Here is a 24,407-nt window from a genome sequence, read left to right as displayed (position 1 = left end):
ACCTAACAACTCTCACTTATAGTCAGTGACCACAACCACCTAGTACTATGAAATAGCATCATCTGCATTCAGGTGTAACCAGAGGAGTCAATGAGTATTTAACAAGAAAATTGCTGATGCCTCTGAAACTGAATTAAAAAAAAAAAAAAAAAAAGTTGCCAGAAAAAAGAAATATTCCGAGTGGATGAATTCCATTAAGGTTTAACCAGAAAACAAATGTCATTATTCCTACTGATTTCTAAGAATTTGTAAGAAATATCTGAGGCTCCTGCATTTGATAAAATTTTACTTCAGAATTCAGACCATAAAGTACACTCATGACTTTACGATAAAATTTGATCAGCAATATCCAGGGGGAAAAAAAAAACAAGAAGCAAAATATTCAAAATATTTTGCTACTTTGCCAAAAAGATACCTGAATATCCATGTCCAATGCAGCACTGTTCATAAGAGCTAAGATATGAGATCAATCTAGATGCCCATTAACCGATGAATGGATAAAGAATATGTGGCAAATATGTACAGTGGAATAGTATTCAGCCATAAAGAATGAAATCCTGTCATTTGCAGCAAAATGAATGGAACTGGAGGACATTATATGAAGTGAAATGAACCAGATACAGAGATAAGTACCACAGGATCTCTCTCATAGGGCAGTTAGTATCAACCTGAATATAGAAGAGTAATTAACAGAGGTTGGGAAGTGTTGTGTAGGGGAGGGTAGAAAAAAGGGAGGCGGATTTGACAGTACATGCTGAATGCATGGGTGGAAATAGCACACTGAAACCCATTAATATGTACAATGAATACATGTTCATCAAAAATAAAATTACAAATTTTTTTTAATACATGTACATTACTCTCCTAAATCCTCTCCGTCTTTAGAATATATACTTCCCAAAGGCAGGGTTTTGTATTTGCTTTGTTCATATCCCTGCCATCCAGAGTGGAGCCTGTAATATACTAGTGTTCAATAAATATTTGTTGAATGAGTAAGTCAGCCAGCTACCCTAAAACAAGCTATAAATTTAAATACTGAGAAAAATAACAGTTGTGGATCAGAAAGTCTGACAGATAAGTATTTGTCCGACCTCTTCCTTGACTCAGGTATTTTAAGCTATGGAAAAAATAAAGATTTTGAGATTTTTTTAAATTTTCTGGTAGTTTTTGATTATCCTTATCTTGGTTTTTTGTTTGTTTGTTTGTTTTTGGTTGGGGTTTTTTTTTTTTTTTTTTTTTTTTTTGGTATCAGGGGTTGAACCCAGGGGGGGGTTTAACCCCTGAGCCACATCCCCCATGCCTTTTTTTATATTTTTTTTAGAGATGGGGTCTCCCTGAGCTGCTGAGGTCCTCACTGAGTTGCTGAGGCTGGCTTTGGACTCACAGTCTTCCTGTCTCTGCCTCCCAGACGGTGGGATTACAGGCTTGAGACATCAGGCCTGACCTGATGCACTATTTATATGTAAGTGTTTCTTCTATTTTTCTCAGTTCAGCTTCCATCGTCACCCACACTTGTAGCCAAAATTTCACCAGGAAAGAAATAGCATATACAAACCCAATAAGACATTAAAATCCAAAGTTAACTAAATATAGAGATTATTTCCCTGGCTGGACATCCTGATCAATGAAACTTTCAAAGATATTTTCAAGACCATAGGACACTATGATGTAATGATATTTTTCACAAAAGGAAACTCAAAAAGTAGTGCAGCAACTTAACAGTCATCTGAGTTATGCAATAGTCCAAAGGGTTAAAATTATACGTGGCTTTATGGGTGCTCATCTGGGAGGCTAGGAGGCCCCTGCTGCTAAGCCACAGCAGAGAATAAATGTAAAGGCACAAACGCCTTTTCAGCTACTCCCCTAGGCCACTCAGGTAAAGAGCATTTGTGATCACATACTTTATTTGCTTTTGCAAATGAATTTTGTGCACATGAATTTTCGTAAATGAGTCTATGGGCCCTAAGGAACTTTCAGATGGTAGCAAACAAAAACGTTAGTTTGTTTTGTTCACATTGTTAATATCGGTGATGCCTTTACAAGAGACATAATGAAAATAAACTACTGCACCTAGGGAGCCTCAGGGAGAGTGAAGATTTAACTCCTGCAAATTATTTGTTTTTATTTGTCCCATACACCACAGGATAGGGCTTCCCACCATTTCCTCGCCTTATAGAAAGCAGTACAGAGGAGTGAATTTCATCTGCAAAAACTAGCATGATATTAATATCAACAGCAACAACAATGGATTTAACATCCATCAGTATGTGCATGCTCAACATATGCAAAGACCGAACTCATTCTAATACAGGCCAGGCATGGTGGTGCACACCTGAGGCTGAGGCAGGAGGATTACAAGTTCAAGGTTCACCCTCAGCAAAGTAGTGAGGCCCTGAGCAACTTAGTGAGACCCTGTCTCAAAATAAAAAATGAACAGAGCTGGGGATGTGACTCAGTGGTTAAGCACCCCAGAGTCAATGGCAGTCAACCATCTCAGGTCACTAAAGGCAGAGACCCAGGGCTAGGGTTCTAAGAGCTCCAAATTCAGTCTGATACATCTTGCACTTGGGCCAACAATGACTGAAAGTTGCTAACTCCTGGCTCCAAACTTTTTCAGGAACACAATGAACCCTACAATTCATGGCCTTATGAAAGTTAATAAAAACATTCATTCATCCATCCATTTAACTGAAACAATAACAAAATAATAGCTCATTACATGGATTATGCTCCTCTTATGGACTGAATGAATGACTGTTAGTATCCCCATTTTATGATTTAAGGAAATTGAAGCTAATGAACATAGTTATCTGTTCAAGTCAAAGAGCCAATGTGTGGCATAGCAGGGAATCAGATCTAGGCAGCCTAGCTCTAAAGACCCCACTCTTAACCAATGCACCTCAGTGCAAAGTATTGCATTCCCAATGTGTTCCCGATATTGGGGTTTGGCCTCTGTTTCCTCACTGACACTGAAGGTGATAAGACTACCTCCCCACACTGTGAGAATCAACTAGGATGATGTCTGCAAAGCACCTGGGTCTGTGCCTGGTACCTAATAGACAATGCAGTTGATTCCCGGTCTCCAGGTGTACAAAAATGAGTAAAATTTCATCATTCCCTGCAGGGTTGGGAATAGCTCTGGAGATGACAGAACTGTACTGTTCCATATAAATCCATTAGCCTCTCAGACAGGACTTGTAGAAGTAATTTGAATCCTTCATGTTCATGGAAATCATTGTAAAGGAAAAAATACCCACACCTCTTTTCCTGTGAAACGCGTTAGATTTTGGTGCCGTGGCTGTCCTTGTCATTGAGTGACTTGGGGTCATACTGTGTTAATGTATTCCACAGCTGTGGGAGCCGGGCTATAATCAGACAACATCCTACTGAGGCATTCATGCACACCTAACAACCCACCAAGCCCAAAATATGAAAAGGAGAAACCTTTTCCAAATCAATTTTCCCTTTTGTGTCTCTTTACAACTCTCAGGCTCCCTTTCTTTTAGCCATTGAGCTAAACTTCAGGTGGAGAGAAACATTTGGCATGAAAATGATTCTCCCATAAAGCCTGGAGTCTTTAAAATACTTACTAGAACTGTGCATTTCAAATATGCTGAGGATTCTGTAAAGAGCAAAATAACTTTTTAAAAGACCAAGTCATTTAATTTTGTTGCTCTTCTTTTCAACTTGTATGTAATACCACCAATGGAATGTCAAATGGAAGTTGCTACACAGACTTTTTAAAAAGAAAAGAAAAGGTGTGGCCTCTTGGACAGAGAAAGCTGTTTAGATTCTACAAGAGAGGCACTTTTCAAACCCCTAATGTGACCTTCCTCAGAAATGATTCTAGTCATCTGGGAAATGACCCCAGAACTACAAATATTTGGTTTTGTTCTACTTTTCAATTTACCGCTCCATTTCAGAGAAATTAAAGCATCAACAACTAGTGTTTATGCAGGAGTCACGAAGTACCCAAACAGCAACATATATCTCAGATTCATTCAAAACCTGGGAGAGCAAATCAATGGAGGATAATGGGATGGAATAAAATTAGCTCAGTTGGGGAGAAAACATATTTGCCTTCTAAGGTACCTCTTCTCAAAAAGGCAGAGAAGGGGAAAAAATTAAAACTTTCTCCCACATCCCAGGATTCATCAAGGTGACCATGTGCCAATGAAACCAAAGAGGAGCAGCTCACTAAGGAAGAAACTTGAAACCTCTAGTTAATTTTTTCCCAACCTTCCCTTCCATTCTTCCCCCAATCTTCTATTTGTTATGTTTCCAATTAAGATTCGCCTATCTAAAAATAGGTAATGTGGTACTCATGACTCCTGTTAGTAATGTTTTCCTTTAAGCTACATTCTAAACCCAAGCAGGATCCATAAATCATGCCTCTTCTCGCATGAAATGAGAAATGCTAAGGTCAACTGAAATTTCTGGAAAGGTGGAAGTGGAGCCACCTTAGTTATTTTCCTACAAGTTGCAATAATTGCAAATGTCTCTTAGGAAACACTCAGAATCAGAAATCCTCCAGCTCAAATGCAAAGCTAAACTGTCAGGGCTACCTGTGAATAGGAGAAACCCCTATAAGCACAGTACTGCGACTGGGAGGGAAAAGGCAGGCCTGCAAAACAATTCTCCTCCAGGTCTCTGAGCATCTTTGCATGCTGATGGCTGACCCTGGCAGAGTCACTTCATAATGAAGGAATTGTGAGATGCTGGCTTGGTAACCAATATGCCCATTCGAAAGCAATTCATTCTATATTTACACATCTATTCAAACATCTTAAAGTGCATAGTCTATTCCTGAATCTCAGTCCCAGAGGACTTTCTTATGACATTATATAGTATTTGGCCGTGTGGGTGAGGAAAGGAAAATGGCAAAAAAAAAAAAAAAGAAGAAGAAGAAAAAAAAAGTCCCTCGCAGCTTTGATGAGGAGAGGAGGTTATAATCAACACCACTCCATGTTGAAAGAGAAAATTCTCCCTTTTTCTGATAGAGCCGGTGTAGAATATTCACGAGCTCACCCAAATTGAATGTGCCTGCTGGGCGGTGATTGCACTTTTCAAATATGCTAGTCTCCATTTGGGGCTGTTTTGTTTTAGGGTCTCTGTTTTGCTGAGTACTTAAGCTCAGAGCAAATGAATCACAAAGGATACAATTTGATAAATCAAAAAATCAAGAAATAAATAGGCTAGCAACTAGTAAAAACCAGAGTGACAAATCCCTGGCAATTGTTTTTCAAACCCAGGCCCAGCTGTGTTTATTTCCATTCATTCTCTACCCCCTGAGGGTCTGGCTTTGGGTGGGAGGAGAAGAGTCCAGGGAACGTAGAGGAAATTCACCACACAGGACTGGGACATGGTTCTGCTGGGCCAGAGCCAGGCAGATGTCCCAAACCACCTGTGAGAGACCATGTAGCCAAGGGCTGGTTGGAGTGCTGATTCCATAAAGTCTTAAATGTTTTAAATACCGACTAGAACGGTGCATTTCAAATATGCTGAGAATTCTGCAAGGGGAAGAAAAACTTTTAAAAATGCCAAGTCACTTCATTCTGTTGTGGTTATTTTCAACTTGTGTGTGAAACCACCTATGTCAAGTGGAAATTGTCTCAGACACTTGAAAACAAAATTAAAGAAAAAAAAGAAAAGAAAAGGTGTAACCTCTTGGGCAAAGACAGACATTTAGGTTCTACAAGAGCAGCACTCTTGAAACTCCCAAAAGCAAGTAACACTATTCAGAAACTATTCGGCCTCTGGAAAATGACCCTAATACTGCAAATACTCTAATCTTCAATTTACTGCTCCATTTCAGAGGAATTAAACCATCAGCAATGGGTGTTTATGCAGGTGACACAATCAGCTATGTCATCTTCAGTATGTTTCTTAATGTCTCTGATCCTGATGTTCCCTCATCTTCAAAATGAGTATTATAATAGTATCTATCTCAAAGGCTCGTTGGGAGGTTAAACGACAGAATGAAGTGATTTGCTTAATATAGTACCCAGAACATGGCCGGACTTTAAGAAAAGGAAATTGAAACTCCTGAAAATGAGAGCTGAGAGGTCAACCTATGATCAACATTTCTACCATTCAGGGGTGAGCCCAGCATAGCCCAGTCCCAAGCTGTACTCTCCACCCTTAGCCTGGCCACAACTCGCTAGACTTTGAGAGGGTCAGTTTTTCAGACTGAAGAAACAAGCTACAAGCATGATTGATGAGAAACTGAAAAATGTCCCCTCACATACACACTTTTTTGGAAAGCTCTTATAACCCATCACACCAAGGGACCTAAAACTCCTTAATTCAATCACCCTTTAAAGTTCTTTACTCATTTTAAATGAGATAAACAATTGATTCAGAGAACCATTAGCTACTTAACACATGATAAAAATCATCATAGCTATCTTAGAATCAACACTTCCTATGCCAGCCAACGTTCTGAGTCCTGTAACATCGGTAATCCTCCCAACCATGCTAGATAAAGAGTGTGACCAGGAGGGCCAAGATGGCGGACTAGAGGGCGGCTGCATTTCACGCTGCTCCAGGACGCAAGATTCAAAAGAGGAGATAGTGAGAGACTTGGGACCAACTCAAAGCTGCCGGGTGAGTCTCTCCTGTTGGGGAGGCGTCCCGGATGGGGCGGTAGCCCCGGAACGCAGGGAATTTGTGAAGTGGAGTTGCTCGGCGAGACGCCCCTCCCCCCACTGGAGCGGTAAACACGGACAACTGGGATCATCGTAGAGGAGGCGGCTGAGCAGCCGCTGGGGCTCCGGGCGGCTGCCTGGGGAGGAGCTGCGTGGTGAGCTGTTTGGACCCAGAGTGACCGCTTCCGAACACCGGGGGGTTGCCCGGAGGAGGAGGAGAGGCCCGGCGGGTCGCTTGGGTCTAGGAGTGACTGCATCAGAGCCACGGGCGGTTGCCAGAGGAGGAGCTGCGTGGTGAGCTGTTTGAACTCAGAGTGGGCGCTCCTGAGCGCCGGGGGACTGCCCAGAGGAAGAGGAGGAGCGCGGCGGGACGCTTGGTCTGGGAATGACTGCATCAGAACCACAGGCGGTTGCCAGAGGAGGAGTTGTGTGGTGAACTGTTTGAACTCAGAGCGAGCGCTCCTGAGTGCCGGGAGGTTGCCCGGAGGAGGAGGAGGAGCGTGGCTTGTTGTTTGACCTGGGAGTGACTGCATCAGAGCTGCGGGCGGTTGCCGAAGGAGGAGGCAAGTGGTGAGTTGATTGGACTAAAGCAACCGCTCTGGAACACCAGTGGCCTGCCTGGAGAAGGAGAGCGGTGGGACGCTTAGTCTGTGAGTGACTGCATCAGAACCACAGGCGGTTGCCAGAGGAGGAGGCGAGTGGTGAGTTGATTGGACTAAAAGCAACCGCTCCAGAACACTGGTGGCCTGCCTGGAGGAGGAGAGCGGTGGGACGCTTAGTCTGTGAGTGACTGCATCAGAACCACAGGCGGTTGCCAGAGGAGGAGGCGAGTGGTGAGTTGATTGGACTAAAAGCAACCGCTCCAGAACACTGGTGGCCTGCCTGGAGGAGGAGAGCGGTGGGACGCTTAGTCTGTGAGTGACTGCATCAGAACCACAGGCGGTTGCCAGAGGAGGAGGCGAGTGGTGAGTGATTGGACTAAAAGCAACCGCTCCAGAACACTGGTGGCCTGCCTGGAGGAGGAGAGCAGTGGGACGCTTAGTCTGTGAGTGGCTGCATCAGAACCACAGGCGGTTGCCAGAGGAGGAGGCGAGTGGTGAGTTGATTGGACTAAAAGCAACCGCTCCAGAACACTGGTGGCCTGCCTGGAGGAGGAGAGCGGTGGGACGCTTAGTCTGTGAGTGACTGCATCAGAACCACAGGCGGTTGCCAGAGGAGGAGGCGAGTGGTGAGTTGATTGGACTAAAAGCAACCGCTCCAGAACACTGGTGGCCTGCCTGGAGGAGGAGAGCAGTGGGACGCTTAGTCTGTGAGTGGCTGCATCAGAACCACAGGCGGTTGCCAGAGGAGGAGGCGAGTGGTGAGTTGATTGGACTAAAAGCAACCGCTCCAGAACACCGGTGGCCTGCCTGGAGAAGGAGCGTGGTGAGTCACCTGGTCTCGGAGCCACCGTTCCTGAACACCCGGGCGGCTACCCCAAGGAGGAGGAGGAGGAACAGGGCGGGTCACTTGGACTTGGAGTGACTGCCTAGGGCTACGGGTGGTTGGTGGGAGGAAGAGACCCAAAGTGAGTTGCTTGGATTCCTAGTGACTGCGTCGGAAACCGGGCGGCTGTCCGGAGGAGGAGGTGTGTGGCGGGTCTCTGTGTCTCGGAGCTATTGTACGGGGCTCCAGGTGGTGGCTCAGGGGAGGGGCTGCATAGCCAGGCGATTGGTGCAGAGCAGGGTCCCAGGAGCTAGGTGGCTTCTTGCTGGAAGAGCCGCACAGAGACACGCCTACGGGCGGAGCGAAGTTTCCAGGGCGGCGGGCAGATTCTCTGGGAGAGGCAGCCTAAGGAGACTCGCCTGCGAAGGGTGAGGCTCCCAGGCCCAGGACGTAGGTCCGGGCCCCTGGGATCGTTGCAGAAGAAGACAGCCCAGCCCAGGGGGTAGTTGTAGATTGAGGGGAACCTCTAGGAGGGCAACTGACTAGCGAGACGTCCCCACCGAGTGACTCTTCCCGGCCAGGGGAGGTTTTCCCATAGGGACAGTAAAGTCAGAGACATAGGCACAAACAGGCCTTGCCTCAGCCCGCAGCCTACTTCCCCGTTGGATGACCATTGGTCAACAAGTGGAGACACCTCTGCCCACTAGCAGGGAATATACGCCACCTGAGGGTCACCACCCTAGAGAGGCAGCTTCTTCGTGGAGCTCTGCATTATCAACCTCCTCCAAGACTTCAGGCTACTGAAGGATAAGAGGGGATATACTAACAATCTTCAGGGACTTTATAAGTTGATAGAGGAAATCTGCAATATCTTAATGACCCACTGATCCCTGAACAATATGAGAAAACAAGGGAAGAAAATGCCCCAAACAAATCTAGATGTTACATCAATAAAATCCAACGACAGCATGGCAGAAGAAATGACAGAAAGGGAGTTCAGAATGTACATAATTAAAATGATTAGGGAAGCAAACGATGAGATGAAAGAGCAAATGCAGGCATTGAACGATCGCACCAATCGACAGTTAACAGAGCAAATTCAGGAAGCAAAAGATCATTTCAATAAAGAGTTAGAGATATTGAAAAAAAACCAAACAGAAATCCTTGAAATGAAGGAAACAATAAACCAAATTAAGAACTCCATAGAAAGCACAACCAATAGGATAGAACAGCTGGAAGACAGAACTTCAGATATTGAAGACAAAATATTTAACCTCGAAAACAAAGTTGAACAAACAGAGAAGATGGTGAGAAATCATGAACAGAATCTCCAAGAACTATGGGATATCATGAAAAGGCCAAATTTGAGAATTATTGGGATTGAGGAAGGCTTAGAGAAACAAACCAAAGGAATGAACAATCTATTTGAAGAAATAATATCAGAAAATTTCCCAAATCTGAAGAATGAAATGGAAAATCAAGTCCAAGAGGCTTATAGGACTCCAAATACACAAAATTACAACAGACCCACACCAAGGCACATTATAATGAAAATACCTAACATACAAAATAAAGACAGAATTTTAAAGGCTGTGAGAGAAAAGAACCAAATTACATTCAGGGGGAAGCCAATACGGATATCAGCAGATTTTTCAATCCAGACCCTAAAAGCTAGAAGGGCCTGGAACAACATTTTTCAAGCTCTGAAAGAAAATGGATGCCAACCAAGAATCTTATACCCAGCAAAACTTACCTTCAAATTTGACGATGAAATAAGATCATTCCATGATAAACAAAAGCTAAAAGAATTTACAAAAAGAAAGCCACCATTACAGAACATTCTCAGCAAAATATTCCATGAGGAAGAGATAAAAAACAAAGAAGCAAATCAGCAAAGGGAGGAATTATCCTAAAGGAACTGTCAAATAAAGGAGGAACCAAGATGTGTCAAAAATTTTAAATATGAACCAAAAGACTGGGAATACAAATCATATCTCAATAATAACCCTGAATGTTAATGGCCTGAATTCATCAATCAAAAGACATAGACTGGCAGATTGGATTAAAAAGAAAGATCCAACAATATGTTGCCTGCAAGAGACTCACCTCATAGAAAGAGATACCCATAGACTAAAGGTGAAAGGATGGGGAAAAACATACCATGCACATGGGCTCAGCAAAAAAAGCTGGAGTATCCATCCTCATTTCAGATAAAGTGGACTTCAAGCCAATGTTAGTTAGAAGGGATAAAGAAGGACATTTCATACTGCTTAAGGGAAGCATAAATCAGCAAGATATAACAATCATAAACATCTATGCCCCAAACAGTGGCTCATCCATGTATGTTAAACAAATCCTTCTCAATTTTAGAAACCAAATAGACCATAACACAATAATACTAGGTGATTTTAACACGCCTCTTTCACCACTGGACAGATCTTCCAAACAAAAATTGAACAAAGAAACCATAGATCTCAATAACACAATCAATAATTTAGACTTAACAGACATTTATAGAATATACCATCCAACCAAGAGCGAATACACTTTCTTCTCAGCAGCACATGGATCCTTCTCTAAAATAGACCATATATTATGCCACAAAGCTAATGTCAGCAAATACAAGAAGATAGAGACACTACCTTGTATTCTATCAGATCATAATGGATTGAAGTTACAAATTAATGAAAGAGTAAAAAACAGAAACTACTCCAACACCTGGAGATTAAACAATATGCTACTATATGATGAATGGATAACAGAAGATATTAGGAAGGAAATTAAAAAATTCTTAGAGGTAAACGAGAACAAAGAAACAACATATCAAAATCTCTGGGACACTATGAAAGCGGTACTTAGAGGAAGATTTATTTCATGGAGCGCATTTAATAAAAGAAGTAAAACTCAAAAAATAAATGACCTAACACTACAGCTCAAAGCCCTAGAAAAAGAAGAACAGACCAACACCAAAAGTAGTAGAAGACAGGAAATAGTTAAACTGAGAGCTGAAATCAACGAAATTGAAACGAAAGAAACAATACAAAAAATTGACAAAATAAATAGTTGGTTCTTTGAAAAAATAAACAAAATTGATAAACCTTTAGCCACACTAACAAAGAGAAGACGAGAGAAAACCCAAATCACTAAAATTCGGAATGAACAAGGAAATATCACAACAGACACGACCGAAATACAAAACATAATTAGAAGCTATTTTGAAAATCTATACTCCAACAAAATAGAAAATTTCGAAGACATCAACAGGTTTCTAGAGACATATGAATTGCCTAAACTGAACGAGGAGGACATACACAATTTAAATAGACCAATTTCAAGTAATGAAATAGAAGAAGTCATCAAAAGCCTTCCAACAAAGAAAAGTCCAGGACCAGATGGGTTCTCAGCCGAGTTCTACAAAACTTTTAAAGAAGAACTCATTCCAATACTTCTCAAAGTATTCCAGAAAATAGAAGAGGAGGGAACTCTCCCAAACTCATTCTATGAAGCCAATATTACCCTGATTCCTAAACCAGACAGAGACACATCGAGGAAAGAAAATTTCAGACCAATATCCTTAATGAACATCGACGCAAAAATTCTCAACAAAATTTTAGCAAATCGCATACAAAAACATATTAAAAAGATAGTGCACCATGATCAAGTGGGTTTCATCCCAGGGATGCAAGGTTGGTTCAACATCAGGAAATCAATAAATGTCATTCACCATATCAATAGACTTAAAGTCAAGAATCACAGGATTATTTCGATAGATGCAGAAAAAGCATTTGATAAAATACAGCACCCCTTCATGCTCAAAACACTAGAAAAAATAGGGATAGTGGGAACATTCCTTAACATTGTAAAGGCCATCTATGCTAAACCCATGGCTAATATCATTCTTAATGGTGAAAAACTGAAAGCATTCCCTCTAAAAACTGGAACAAGGCAGGGATGCCCTCTTTCACCACTTCTATTCAATATCGTCCTTGAAACTCTAGCCAGAGCAATTAGACAGACCAAAGAAATTAAAGGGATACGAATAGGAAAAGAAGAACTCAAACTATCCCTATTTGCTGATGATATGATGGTATACTTAGAGGAACCAGGAAATTCCACCAGAAAACTTTTAGATCTCATAAGTGAATTCAGTAAAGTAGCGGGATATAAGATCAATGCACATAAATCTAAGGCATTTTATATATAAGCGATGAATCTTCAGAAAGAGAAATTAGGAAAACTACCCCATTCACAATAGCTTCGAAAAAAATAAAGTATTTGGGAATCAATCTCACAAAAGAGGTGAAAGACCTCTACAATGAGAACTACAGAACACTAAAGAAAGAAATTCAAGAAAACCTTAGAAGATGGAAAGATCTCCCATGTTCTTGGATAGGAAGAATTAATATTGTCAAAATGGCCATACTACCAAAAGTGCTATACAGATTCAATGCAATTCCAATTAAAATCCCAATGATGTACCTTACAGAAATAGAGCAAGCAATTATGAAATTCATCTGGAAGAATAAAAAACCCAGAATAGCTAAAGCAATCCTTGGCAGAAAGAGTGAAGCAGGGGGTATCGCAATACCAGATCTTCAACTCTACTACAAAGCAATAGTAACAAAAACGGCATGGTATTGGTACCAAAATAGAAAGGTGGATCAATGGTACAGAATAGAGGACACGGACACAAACCCAAATAAATACAATTTTCTCATACTAGACAAAGGGGCCAAAAATATGCAATGGAGAAAAGATAGCCTCTTCAACAAATGGTGCTGGGAGAATTGGAAATCCATATGCAACAGAATGAAACTAAACCCATATCTCTCACCATGCACAAAACTAAACTCAAAATGGATTAAGGATCTCGGAATCAGACCAGAGACCTTGCATCTTATAGAAGAAAAAGTAGGTCCAGAGCTTCAACATGTCGGCTTAGGACCAGACTTCCTCAACAGGACTCCCATAGCACAAGAAATAAAAGCAAGAATCAATAACTGGGATAGATTCAAACTAAAAAGCTTTCTCTCAGCAAAGGAAACTATCAGCAATGCAAAGAAAGAGCCTACAGAGTGGGAGAAAATCTTTGCCAATCATACTTCAGATAGAGCGCTAATCTCCAAAATCTATAAAGAACTCAAAAAACTCTACACCAAGAATGTAAATAATCCAATTGACAAATGGGCTAAGGAAATGAATAGACACTTCACAGAAGAAGATGTACAAGCAATCAACAAACATATGGAAAAATGTTCAACATCTCTAGTAATAAGAGAAATGCAAATCAAAACCACCCTAAGATTCCATCTCACCCCAATTAGAATGGCAATTATCAAGAATACAACCAACAACAGGTGTTGGCGAGGATGTGGGGAGAAAGGTACACTCTTACATTGCTGGTGGGGCTGCAAATTAGTGCAGCCACTCTGGAAAGCAGTGTGGAGATTCCTTAGAAAACTTGGAATGGAAACACCATTTGACCCAGCTATCCCACTCCTTGGCCTATACCCAAAGGACTTAAAATCAGCATATTACAGAGATACAGCCACATCAATGTTCATAGCTGCTCAGTTCACAATAGCCAGATTGTGGAACCAACCTAGATGTCCTTCAATTGATGAATGGATAAAGAAAATGTGGTATATATATACAATGGAATATTACTCAGCCATAAAGAATGATAAAATTATGGCATTTGCAGGCAAATGGATGAAACTGGAGAATATCATGCTAAGTGAGATAAGCCAATCTCAAAAAACCAAAGGAAGAATGATATCGCTAATAAGTGGATGATGACACATAATGGGGGTGGGAAGGGTTAGTGTTGGGGTTGGAGTTGGGTTTAGGGAGAGGGGCAGGAATGGAGGAAGGAAGGACTGTATAGATGGAGGGGAGGGGTGGGAGGGGAGGGGGGAAGGGAAAAAATGGCAGAATGAATCAAACAACATTACCCTATGTAAATTTATGATTACACAAATGGTATGCCTTTACGCCAAGTACAGACAGAGAAACAACATGTATCCCATTTGTTTACAATAAAAAGAAAAAAAAAAATAAAATAAAAAAAAAAAAAAAAAAAAAAAAAAAAAAAAAAAAAAAAAAAAAAAAGAGTGTGACCATTTTAAGAAGAGGCACTGAGACTTAAAGAGACTAGGTCACTGCTCATGTCCACAGAGCTTTTAAGTGGTAGGGGAGAATTCTAACCCAGTTCTGTCTAGCTGTAAAGCCTATACCTTCAGCTACAAGTTCTGCTCAATACTACCTCTGCTGTCATGGGGATTGGTTCTGCAGATAACACATCAGCACTACCACGGTAGAGCAGTTACGGGGAGTCTTGAAGAAATGAAATGCAACACAAGTTGAATGGATGTGGCAGCCAACCTCCAAGATGGTCCCCAAAGAATCTTGACATTTGGTGTTCATGTCCATGTGTACTCTCCACCCCACTCCCCATTGTATCAAGGCTGATCTGCCTAACCACAAGTATGCAGCAAGAATGATGGTAGGTCACTTTCAAGGCTAGGTTGTAAAAGGCTCTGTAGATTCTGCCTTGCTCACTCTCTCTTGGATCACTTTATTTGGTGGAAGCTAGTTGCAATATATTGAGAATGCTTAGGCAACCCAGTGGAGAGGTCTTGCTTCAAGAACCTGAGGCCCCCCTGCCAACCATCCTGTGAGTATCAACATTGGAAGTAGATCCTCCATCCAGGCTTGAGATAACTCTTCCCTGGCCAACACTTTGTCTTAAACTACTCCATAATTCCTGACACTCGGAAACTGCGTGAGATAAAAAATGTTGTTTCAAGCTGCCAAATTGGCAGCCTCAGATGAAGGGAGTGGAAAGAGGTGACAACCAAAGGGTAATATAATGGGTTCAAAGCATGCAGGTGGACAAAAAGGAGAGATGAGAAAATAATATTAGTAAATATTTATAAAGCACTTCCTAAGTAGTATTCTAAGTGCTGATTCCATATTAGTTCATTTCTGCTGATACTATATTAATTGGTTCATTTAATCCTCATGACAATTTTTTAATTTAGTAATAGAGTTATCCCTATTTTACAGATAAGGCAACCGAGGCACAGAAGTCTTAAATATTTGCCCAGTCATTCAACTGGTAAACAGTAAGCCTGATATTCACTCCAGGTAGTGCAGGTCACTCCATACGCTATTTCTTAGATCTAAAGAGAAATGGAGAGTTGGGGATTTAGCTCAGTGGCAGAGCACTTGCCTTGCATGCGAAAGGCCATGAGTTTGGTCCTTGGCCCTGGAGAAAAAAAAAAAAAGTCTAAAGAGAAATGGGGGAAAGCAACCAAAGCCCTCCAAATTGGTTGGAGGTCTGAATAAACCCCCATACCTCTGGTCTGGATTCTTTGTTTTTTGTTTGTTTGTTTGTTTATAAAGATAAGCAAGTGCATTTTATAGCAATGCCCCATTTATATCATTTAATGCTTAAATGAAAAAGAGGAAGAAATGAAAAAAGGAAAGAAACAGAGGAGGTATTTTTATCTCCATTTTACAGAGGAGAAAACTGAAGCTGAGAAATGTTAAGAAACCATTTGGATCCCTAAATTTAAAATCAACTGAGTTTTCTTGGCAAATTAGAGAAATTTTCAACCCTAATTTAGGTCACAACTTCTGACATGTTGAAATTTTCTTGTTTACCTTACTTGTTGACATTTGTATTTACCCACTTATATTTCAGATTCCTGAGATGGAAAGAAAAATAAATCAAAGAGGAAGCAGCCCCTTTGGGAAGAACATGAGGTTCATGTGCCACCTTAATTTCAACCAGGAGGAAATACATTCATAACAAAACATAATCACAGTAATATTCAAAATCAATTTAAGCAAACAAGAGTGGCATAATTAAAGTCAGAGCTCGAGGCCTCTTTCCAAGAGAATAAAATAGATTGAAATAACCACCCCCACCAAAAATATAATTAAATTAAATATGCATGCATGTTGTTGAAGAATAATCATTACCCTAGACCCTAAAGAAAAATTTATTTCTAGTCAATTGAAAAAAAAATTTGTTACTGATTTTTCCCTCAATAATTTAGCAATTTTGAAAAGCACAAAAATGCAGCTGAGGTTAAAATATGAAGGTGCCAATGACAGAAAACTGGATAGTTTGAGATAAACCTAACAGCTCCAACAACAGTCATAATTTTCTCTTCCACCACATGCTATCTGCCCCCCACGTGCTTCCATTTCCTCTGAACTGCAAGTCTATATGCACTTCACATTATCTAATCATGGGGTGCTTTTTTTTTTCTCTTCTTTTTTTTCTTTACACTAGGATTTCTTTTATTTGAGTTGGGGAGGACGAGGACGGGGTGCGACCCGCAAGTTAGACATTCTCTCAGGGCTGAATTTATAAACAGTGCCCTGTAATCCAGGATGTTCATTCTCTGGTCGTCTATAAGAAATAATATTTGCACTAATAAATGTTTCCTCTGCTATTATTGGTGAGGCAATTAGGACTTCCTGACATTCCCACCATGAGTGCAGGCTATTCCGAGGGCTGCTGCAGGCCTCTGGATAATCAATCACGTTTCTCAGCTGTGCTGTCAATCAGAACTTCGCCTGAGTGGCGTCCATTGACAATCTCAGCGTGCTGACGCCTTCCTGCTCCCTCACCTCTTTCGGGTTCACGGTAATACAGACTTAGAGCCTGCTGTTTTTTCATCAAAGAGTGGAATTTTTTCATTTTTCTCTGCTTGCGTTGGTTCTTTCCCCCTGTTTTATCCTTTCAAGACTATCACAGAAAATATAGTATTCAACACGAATCCCCTCCCCCCCCAGGACTTCTTGATGTGACTTCAATATATATTATTCTGTATTTCATTTATCTTCCTTCTCCTTACCTTTAGACACCTCAGACTACATCCTGCCAATCTCCACCACAACCTAGAAACATCTGTACGCCATCTTTTCTTGTTTCTGACCTTATATTTATGACTTCTCCTCAGGGTCCAAAAAGCCTTAACTAATTGTCAATTGGGAATTGCATTGTTTACTCTGGGTCAAAATTGTCCCTAATTTTATTTATTTTTCACTGAATATTGACAAATTACAATTGTACGTATTAATGGGGTAAGAAAGTGATGCTATGATATATGCATCCGATGCAGATTGAATGACTCAAGCTAACATACCTATTGCCTCAAATAGTCATCATTCATTCCTTCCAACTGAAACTTTGCACCCCTTGACCAACATTTGCCCATTCCCCAGAATGGTCCTAAATTTACCATCAAACAGTATGGGCAGTGACTTCACATGCTCAACATTTCAATATTACCCCAATCTCAAATAATCTGCTCCTTAGTTTGGAGCAGATTATTTCTAGTTTGGAAAATCTGGTCACAGCACACTTAAATGAACTTATTTTAAGTAGTCATGGTATTGACATTTTTCTATTTTGTACACTCAGAAAGTGATCAACACTAGGAAAATGACTATTTCAATGAGAAATTGAATCTTTATTTTTGTGTGAACTAAAAGGAAAGCTTACTTGTCGCATGGCAAACTGGAGACAATGGCCAAGTCTCATTTGGAATGGGTTAGTTCTGTGCCCCTCCCCCACCACACCATAGCAGGTGCAGGAGGCCAGAAGTGAGCAGACAGGCAGACTCATACCTAGCTATCCCTCATTCACCTTCACACTCCTAGAAAGCTCAACCACAACAGTATGAGGGGTACTCAGGAAGGATCCTTTGCTCTCTACTTCCCACATGTCCTGGATTCATGTCTCCTTGATTTTACTACTCCTGATAGGCACCTTCCTCACTCCATCCACTCCCTAGAAGCACCTAAGGCAACTCGTTATCGGTATTTTGACAGCTTTTCTCACACACACAAATATGGGAATGTGATTGCTTTTTATGAAATCTTTCCATGAAGAAGGATGCTGGTCAGCATGGAAAGCATCAGTTTACCCAACAGTGTCTTAATGGGAAACCAAAGAGTTTCCTGCAAGGAGTACTTCTAGGGATGTTTGAGCTACATTATTTATTAAGAAGGCAGCACAAACCATGGTGTTAATGCATCTGAAGAAGAGTAGGTCAACTAGAAACAGGAGGCAGCCCATGAAAAAGGTGGCAGGGAGACAATAATGATAATTGACAATCATGATCAAGGATCACATGCCAGACATTGCACTAAGCATAGCACTTTGTAAATCCTTACTACAGTCCCACGAGATGGGTCCTGCTGCTAGGCTGAGCCACCAGCTGGGAAGCAGTGGAGCCAGCATTTGAACCCAGACTGTCCACTCCAGTGCCCCAGTGTCTAAGCACTTGCTATTCTGCCTGGTTGGTCTGGGCTCATCACTATCCAAGGAGCAGGTTATAATGTCCCTGGGTTCCAATCCCTCCGAGGCAAACACCCTTTGTTTTGATTCTACATCTACCAAATAGCCTTCAGATATAATTTGGCCTCTGCTATAAGGACAACAGGGAGGTTTGTTCAAGAGTTGTTTCTGTTTCTGTAAAATGATCTGTATAAAATGATGAGCTGGCCATTTCCTACCTGCCTCAGTCTCCTGCCTCAGTTACAAGAGCCACATTCCTTAGGCCTGAGCACTCCCTAGCCCTCTAGGGTGGGCCCATGTTCCAAAAGACCCAGTTCCACCCAGTTCTCCTTAATTCTGTATAAATTCAGTTCTCCACCTGCTCCAACCTCCAGTTTCTACTTTCTTTCCCATAGACACCACGGTTCAGTTTCCCTCTTAGCTATGGGAAGGTGGCAAATATTCGTTAACACTTTGACAACTTTATCCTTCATAATTTCACCTATATGCTCTTTTCCTCCTCTCCATAGTTTCTTTAAAAACAAATGAATCTTCATTAGCAGTATTTCTTGAAACTGGTTGACTTATATATCACCACTACATCAGTTTGCCTTTGTCTACTTTCTGGGCCCTCCAAGAAGAAAGAAGTAACACTTGAGTTAGAAACTTTAGTCATCATGCCAACAAAATTCTATGTCAAAACATATATATGGAAAAAGGTTCTGCCCAATACTTAGCTTTTTCCATGTCCTGGACAGATCATGTCCCAAAGGACTACCCTGCCAATAGCCATCTAAGGATCCATCTACGCAGGCATGACCTGATCCTACTGGAAGTCCCAAGAACCAAAGAGAGCCAATCTTAAGGCCCACAACCACTTATCAGAACCCCATGTGAAAAGTGAGCTCATTCCATCAATATTATCCCTTGGCAATTTGGCTGGGAAACTGGAAGCAGGCACAAGAAAGAAGCAGTACTGAGGGCAAAAGGGAACATGAGGTTGGGTTTGGGGCAAGCCATGCACACACTGACATCATGAGGGGTAGAAAGTCACAGAACACAGGGGAAGAGACTGCTTGGAAAAGAGCAGATGTTGCAAAGCATATGCCAAGGAATTCTGGTTCTCATTAACAGGGTTTTTATAAGTGCAATGCAGAAAGGGTGAAGGATGCCTGGAGCTTGGGAGGAGGAAAGGAGGAATGCCCAGGCATCAAGGGTAGTTAAGGATGAAAACATGCTTGGCCCAACAGACACTGAGGAATTCTCTCACTTGGCTTTAAGCATTTGTGTGTCATAGTTTTAAAAAAGAAAGCAACCCTGATACCCTCAATAACACACATGATATCCTAAATTCTCAGCAAAGACAAATTTGCCTCTCAAGACAGTCAAATTTCTCATCTAGTATTAACTAGAGTAAAAAAGACTTTTTCCTCTACCAGGCATGGTTTTATATTTGGTTCACAAATTTATTTCATACCCATGAACTCATCCTGTCCTTGCCACTTACCTTCATCCATTATACATGGTCGTCACCCCTAAAGGTGAGGTTCTCCATTTTTATCCCAACCCTGATGTGGGATTATGACATTCTTCCATAACCACGCCCCCACCCCAACCTCCCAGTTTCCAGAAACAGAGTTGTCAGAACATATTTCAGTTGTGGCTGCTTAAATGACCCCTTCCTCTGTTCTTGCTAAATCCTTCATTTTGGAGAAGCTGGATATTGAAGGGGGTTACTGAATAGTCAAGTCCAAAGTAAAACTAAAGCACAGTTTCCAAGTCTTGCAGAGCGCACAGAAATGGCTGCCTGCTTTAATGGAGCTGCAAACACAATGGTGTAAATGCAGAACTTGGCATGTAGCCCACAGGTCTCATTATTTTACAATTATACCCAGATGTCAAACATCTGCGTTGGCATTTAAAGCCTATGGAGTTGGTGATGTTTAAAAGGTTCGTGCCTGCCTTCTGCAGAAGTTAAAGTGAAGAGAAGACAGGTCTGTTTAACACAGCTTGTGTTTTTCCTAACTAGCCAGTGACAAGAGTTATACAGGTACTTACTATTTATAACCCATGGCCACATCCACAAAATACTTCCTTCTCTGTCGATAGACATTGTCCTTAAATCCCTTAAACAGAAAAGAGATTAAGTTATTTAACAAAGTGCTGAAAAATTAGCTGCAGAAGGGCTAAAAGAAAATCACTGTGGTGTTTATTGAGTGTTCAATTCAAATGTAAATCTTATCCTCAGATGACCGACTTGATGACACAGGCTAAGGCAAATTGTGCTTACAGTAAAACCTCTTTCGATTTGGGCTCTACCAATTTGGGACACGTGGGAATTCAGTCTACAGTTTACCTTTCCACTAGGTAAGCACAATGACTTACTTAAGCAAATTGATATTTTGAGCAATATCTTTTAGTTTTCAAGTATCATTTACAGGTAACTGATCTTAATCACAAGTTAATCTTATCCTATTCATTAAAACCAGTCTCTTTAACATTGTTATTCAGTGAATTAACCTAACTTAATGATTTGTGTAAATAACTAATAAATGTAACATTTATTAAAAATGCTGTCATCCAGAATTAATCATCAGATCCCCAAATTAGTATGAATTAAAGGTTTTGCTGTGTTTTATGACTACAGTCACACAGTGCAAAATTGATAAGGGAGAAATGCAACAGGGGAGCAGGTTAACTCCACTCCACTTGAGTTACTACAATTCAAATGTGTCTTAGCCAACTTCAAGATTTTTATCTAGCATCATCCACTCGGGAAATTAAACACCGTGTCTGTCATTTTTCAGTCAAGTGGAATCCTTCTGAGAGGATTTCCTGGTTTACTCAACAATTTCTCCTCTTGTCAACAGATGTCCCATTTTCCTTTCCTTCCCATACTTTCAGACAATCAATTTTTTCCAGGGTGGTTTCTTCAAGGTGCTGGATGCCCAAGAGGAATTGTTGCCATCTAACTTCTTACCTCTATAAACCAAGCAACCCCCCAAGGATGAGGACCAGGAAGCAGTGGTCTCTGGCAACAGAAGCCAGGCAAGAAGGCAAGTCTTGGGGACCGAGGGGTTGACAGTAAAGAGGAGGGATGAGGTTCCTAAAGGTTTAAACTACCTCTGTGGCAATGAAAAGATGTTTCTACAAGGTGGGCTATTCAAGAAGGAACCCCCAAACACACTACAAAACTGTCTCATTCTCTTGTCAACTAAAAGAGAGTGGGCCTCAAGGCCAGGAATCTTCACAGGACTGTCCACTGGACAGAAATGAAAAATGACCTTTCTTTCAAGAAGAACAAGAGCATTATGAAGAAAGGGAGAGAGAAAAAAAAAAATGCCCTGAGATCACCCCAACACCCTAGAGAAATGAGGTATTCTCTACGCAGAAGCTAGCACTTTCTTTCTTGTGCTGTGAACTGGGAGTTTTTACTCCCAGGCTCCATAGGCAGGCTTGTGAAGCCCTAAAATGTCTACAGACAAAATTTTGTGACCATAGTTACCACATTTACAAATGGGTCTGTGACCTACAAAAGGGTATCCTGCTGTGGAAGGTAGAACCAGTCATGCTAGAAAGTCCACTTCAATACCCACTAGTAAAACTGGACTACCTGGGGAAGGAAAAGAAGAACTCCAAGCACCTTTATCATTCAAAAGAAAGTAGGCCACGACAAAAGGGAGAGGCCTGTGAAAAGTGCAGCATCTGTTCCCTGGTTCCTGCCAGACCGGACACCATGGTAACAGCATTGTAATCTGCTGGGCTTCCAGAAGAATCTCAACTATCTCTCCTCAGCAAACACCTGCACCTTTTCCAGGGACGCAAGAGAGAGATGTACTCATCATGCCTCATTAGCCTGGAGTGGCGGTGATTACGCACATGTTGTGGGCGAGCCAGAGCTTCCTGGATTGAACCATGACTGGCAAAGTAATCAGCACTAACAATTACAGAGACACAGCATTCCTTGCCCATCCATTCTGAATTGCAGCCAGGGATGGTGTTACCAGATAAAATACAAGATGCCTGGGTAAATTTCAATTTTAGACAAGCAACAAATTTTTCCATTTTAACTGGGTATCATATATATTTATTTGCAAAATCGGGCAATCCTAGCGCCCAGCGAATACCTGCTGCACAACCCTCAACCCCGCCTTCAATTTAAATTAAAGGGAGCTGAAGACCCACCCTGAACCCTAAAGTACCCAGCTCAATTTACGCTGACACTCAAGTAGCCATCCCAAATAGCTCAACCCTGGTGGAACATTAGAATCACCTGGAAAGCTTTAAATAGTGCTCCAAACCTGGCCATATTCCCAGAGGTTCTAACTTAAGCTCTCTAGGATGAGGCCCTGGCATCAGTGTTTTTAAAAATTCCTCACAGATGATTTGAATGGAAAGCTTGGGCTGAGAATCACTGGGCTAAGATATTAGTTCTAGAGGTCATCAGAATCTTCTCAGATCCATTTACAGGCAGATGCCTGGGTACTCTCTGAGAGTTCCCATTCAGTAGGCTTCAGATGATCCTCAAGATATTTTAGCATTTTAGAAGCAGACTTCTGAACCACACTTTAAAAGACCTTCCTAGTCTAGATCCTGATTACTCAGGGTGGTCCCCATGCCCTTCATAGTAGGCCTTGACTGGGAGCTCATTAGAAATGAAGAATCACTCTCTGCATTTTTAAAAGTTCTACCTGATGATCTTTCCATGAAAGCTTAAGAGTAACTGAGCCAGATATTTAACCTTTTCTAGGGAACTCCACCTAGCAGCATGAAATATTTCAAGCCCTTTCTGAACTACCCTGTTGCAAGGGTCCCTGTGTCTATTTCAGAACTAAGATTATTCTCAGACACAAAAAGTACTTAGACAACTTTTTCCATCTCTATCAAATAATAGCTTGCAAACACACCAACTTCCCAATATCAAATTTTGCATAAGGAATATTTGGTGTGCTTATAAAAGAAATACATGTGGTTTAAAAAAAACACAGGAGAGGTAGGGGATTGCTAAGTACTTGCAATTATTTCAAGTGGTTGCACAGAAAATAAGAGAAGGTATCATAAAGTGGGTGTAATTAGGAGTAATGGAATAAAATTAAGCACAGGAAAATTTACTCTTGGTATTGGAACAAATTTTTTTTTTTTTCTCAGCAAGGTCAATACTTCCTGTGGTTGTTCCATTCAAATGGCTAAACCCCTTTCTCCAGGTTGAGTAATTTTCAAACTAGACTAAAGGGAGCATTTGGAAATAGGAGGTTATCGAAAAATCCTTTACTGTCCAGGCATTGATCTGGATGATTTAATACAGCATTTTTATTACTGGAATTAAGCATTTACTCTTGCCAAAATGCCTTCCAGTTGTTTTATTAACTAGGCTTCCAAACACCCCTTTGAGGTCAATAAGAATTTTATTTCCACTTTTTACATAGAGAACTTGAGGTACAGAGGTAGAGGGACTAGTCCAAGGTCATTCTGCAAGATAACAGCTGGTGTGAAGCAGTGGTCCTGCTAATCTCTTAAATCAGGTTTCTGTGCTAACTCTGACTCCTCAGGGGTTAGGAGACGGGGAAGATTATTAAAGGCAGTCATGAATGTTTTTCCAATGTTCAAGTGACTTACATATGAATTCTCGTAAAATAGTCTGACATTTTAGGCTATGCTGATAAATATAACACATTATGTCCTTGCATGAATTTAGCTTTTAAAAAACAGTGTAATTGAATGGTATATTTGAATTGGTCTGAATTGGTATACTATGCTAAATGACTGGCTAATCTGAAAAATTCCCTAGGGGTAAAGTTTTCATAGTTTCCTTTAAATTAGTGGTTCTCAAACTTAAGTGTGTACTGGTTAAAACAAGTTCTCAGATGCTGCTGCTGCTTCTGCTGCTGGTACTATACCCATATAGACACTGCAAAGCATGTGATCATGCTATCAAATTTCCAGATGTTGTTCATTTAAATAGTGTGAATATCTGTAAACTATTGCTCTCATAACACAAAGGCTTCCTACAAGTATGACTGATCAGCTTGGATCTC

The 24,407-nt window shown here is 41.1% G+C and overlaps 1 protein-coding gene across 2 annotated transcripts in view; it reads right to left on the bottom strand.

The window, feature by feature from the left end:
* Tph2 (tryptophan hydroxylase 2) overlaps positions 1-24,407 on the bottom strand; it is a 102,223-nt gene that overhangs the window by 71,045 nt on the left and 6,771 nt on the right. For both annotated transcript variants that reach the window (XM_047550652.1, XM_047550653.1), the window contains exon 5: positions 20,431-20,498. In XM_047550652.1, the coding sequence (XP_047406608.1) occupies positions 20,431-20,498 (68 nt within the window). The remainder of the gene's footprint in view (positions 1-20,430; positions 20,499-24,407) is intronic.

This window comes from Sciurus carolinensis, chromosome 4 (genome assembly GCF_902686445.1).
Source record: "Sciurus carolinensis chromosome 4, mSciCar1.2, whole genome shotgun sequence".
NCBI lineage: Eukaryota > Metazoa > Chordata > Mammalia > Rodentia > Sciuridae > Sciurus > Sciurus carolinensis.
This window is presented reverse-complemented; position numbering and strand designations above follow the sequence as displayed.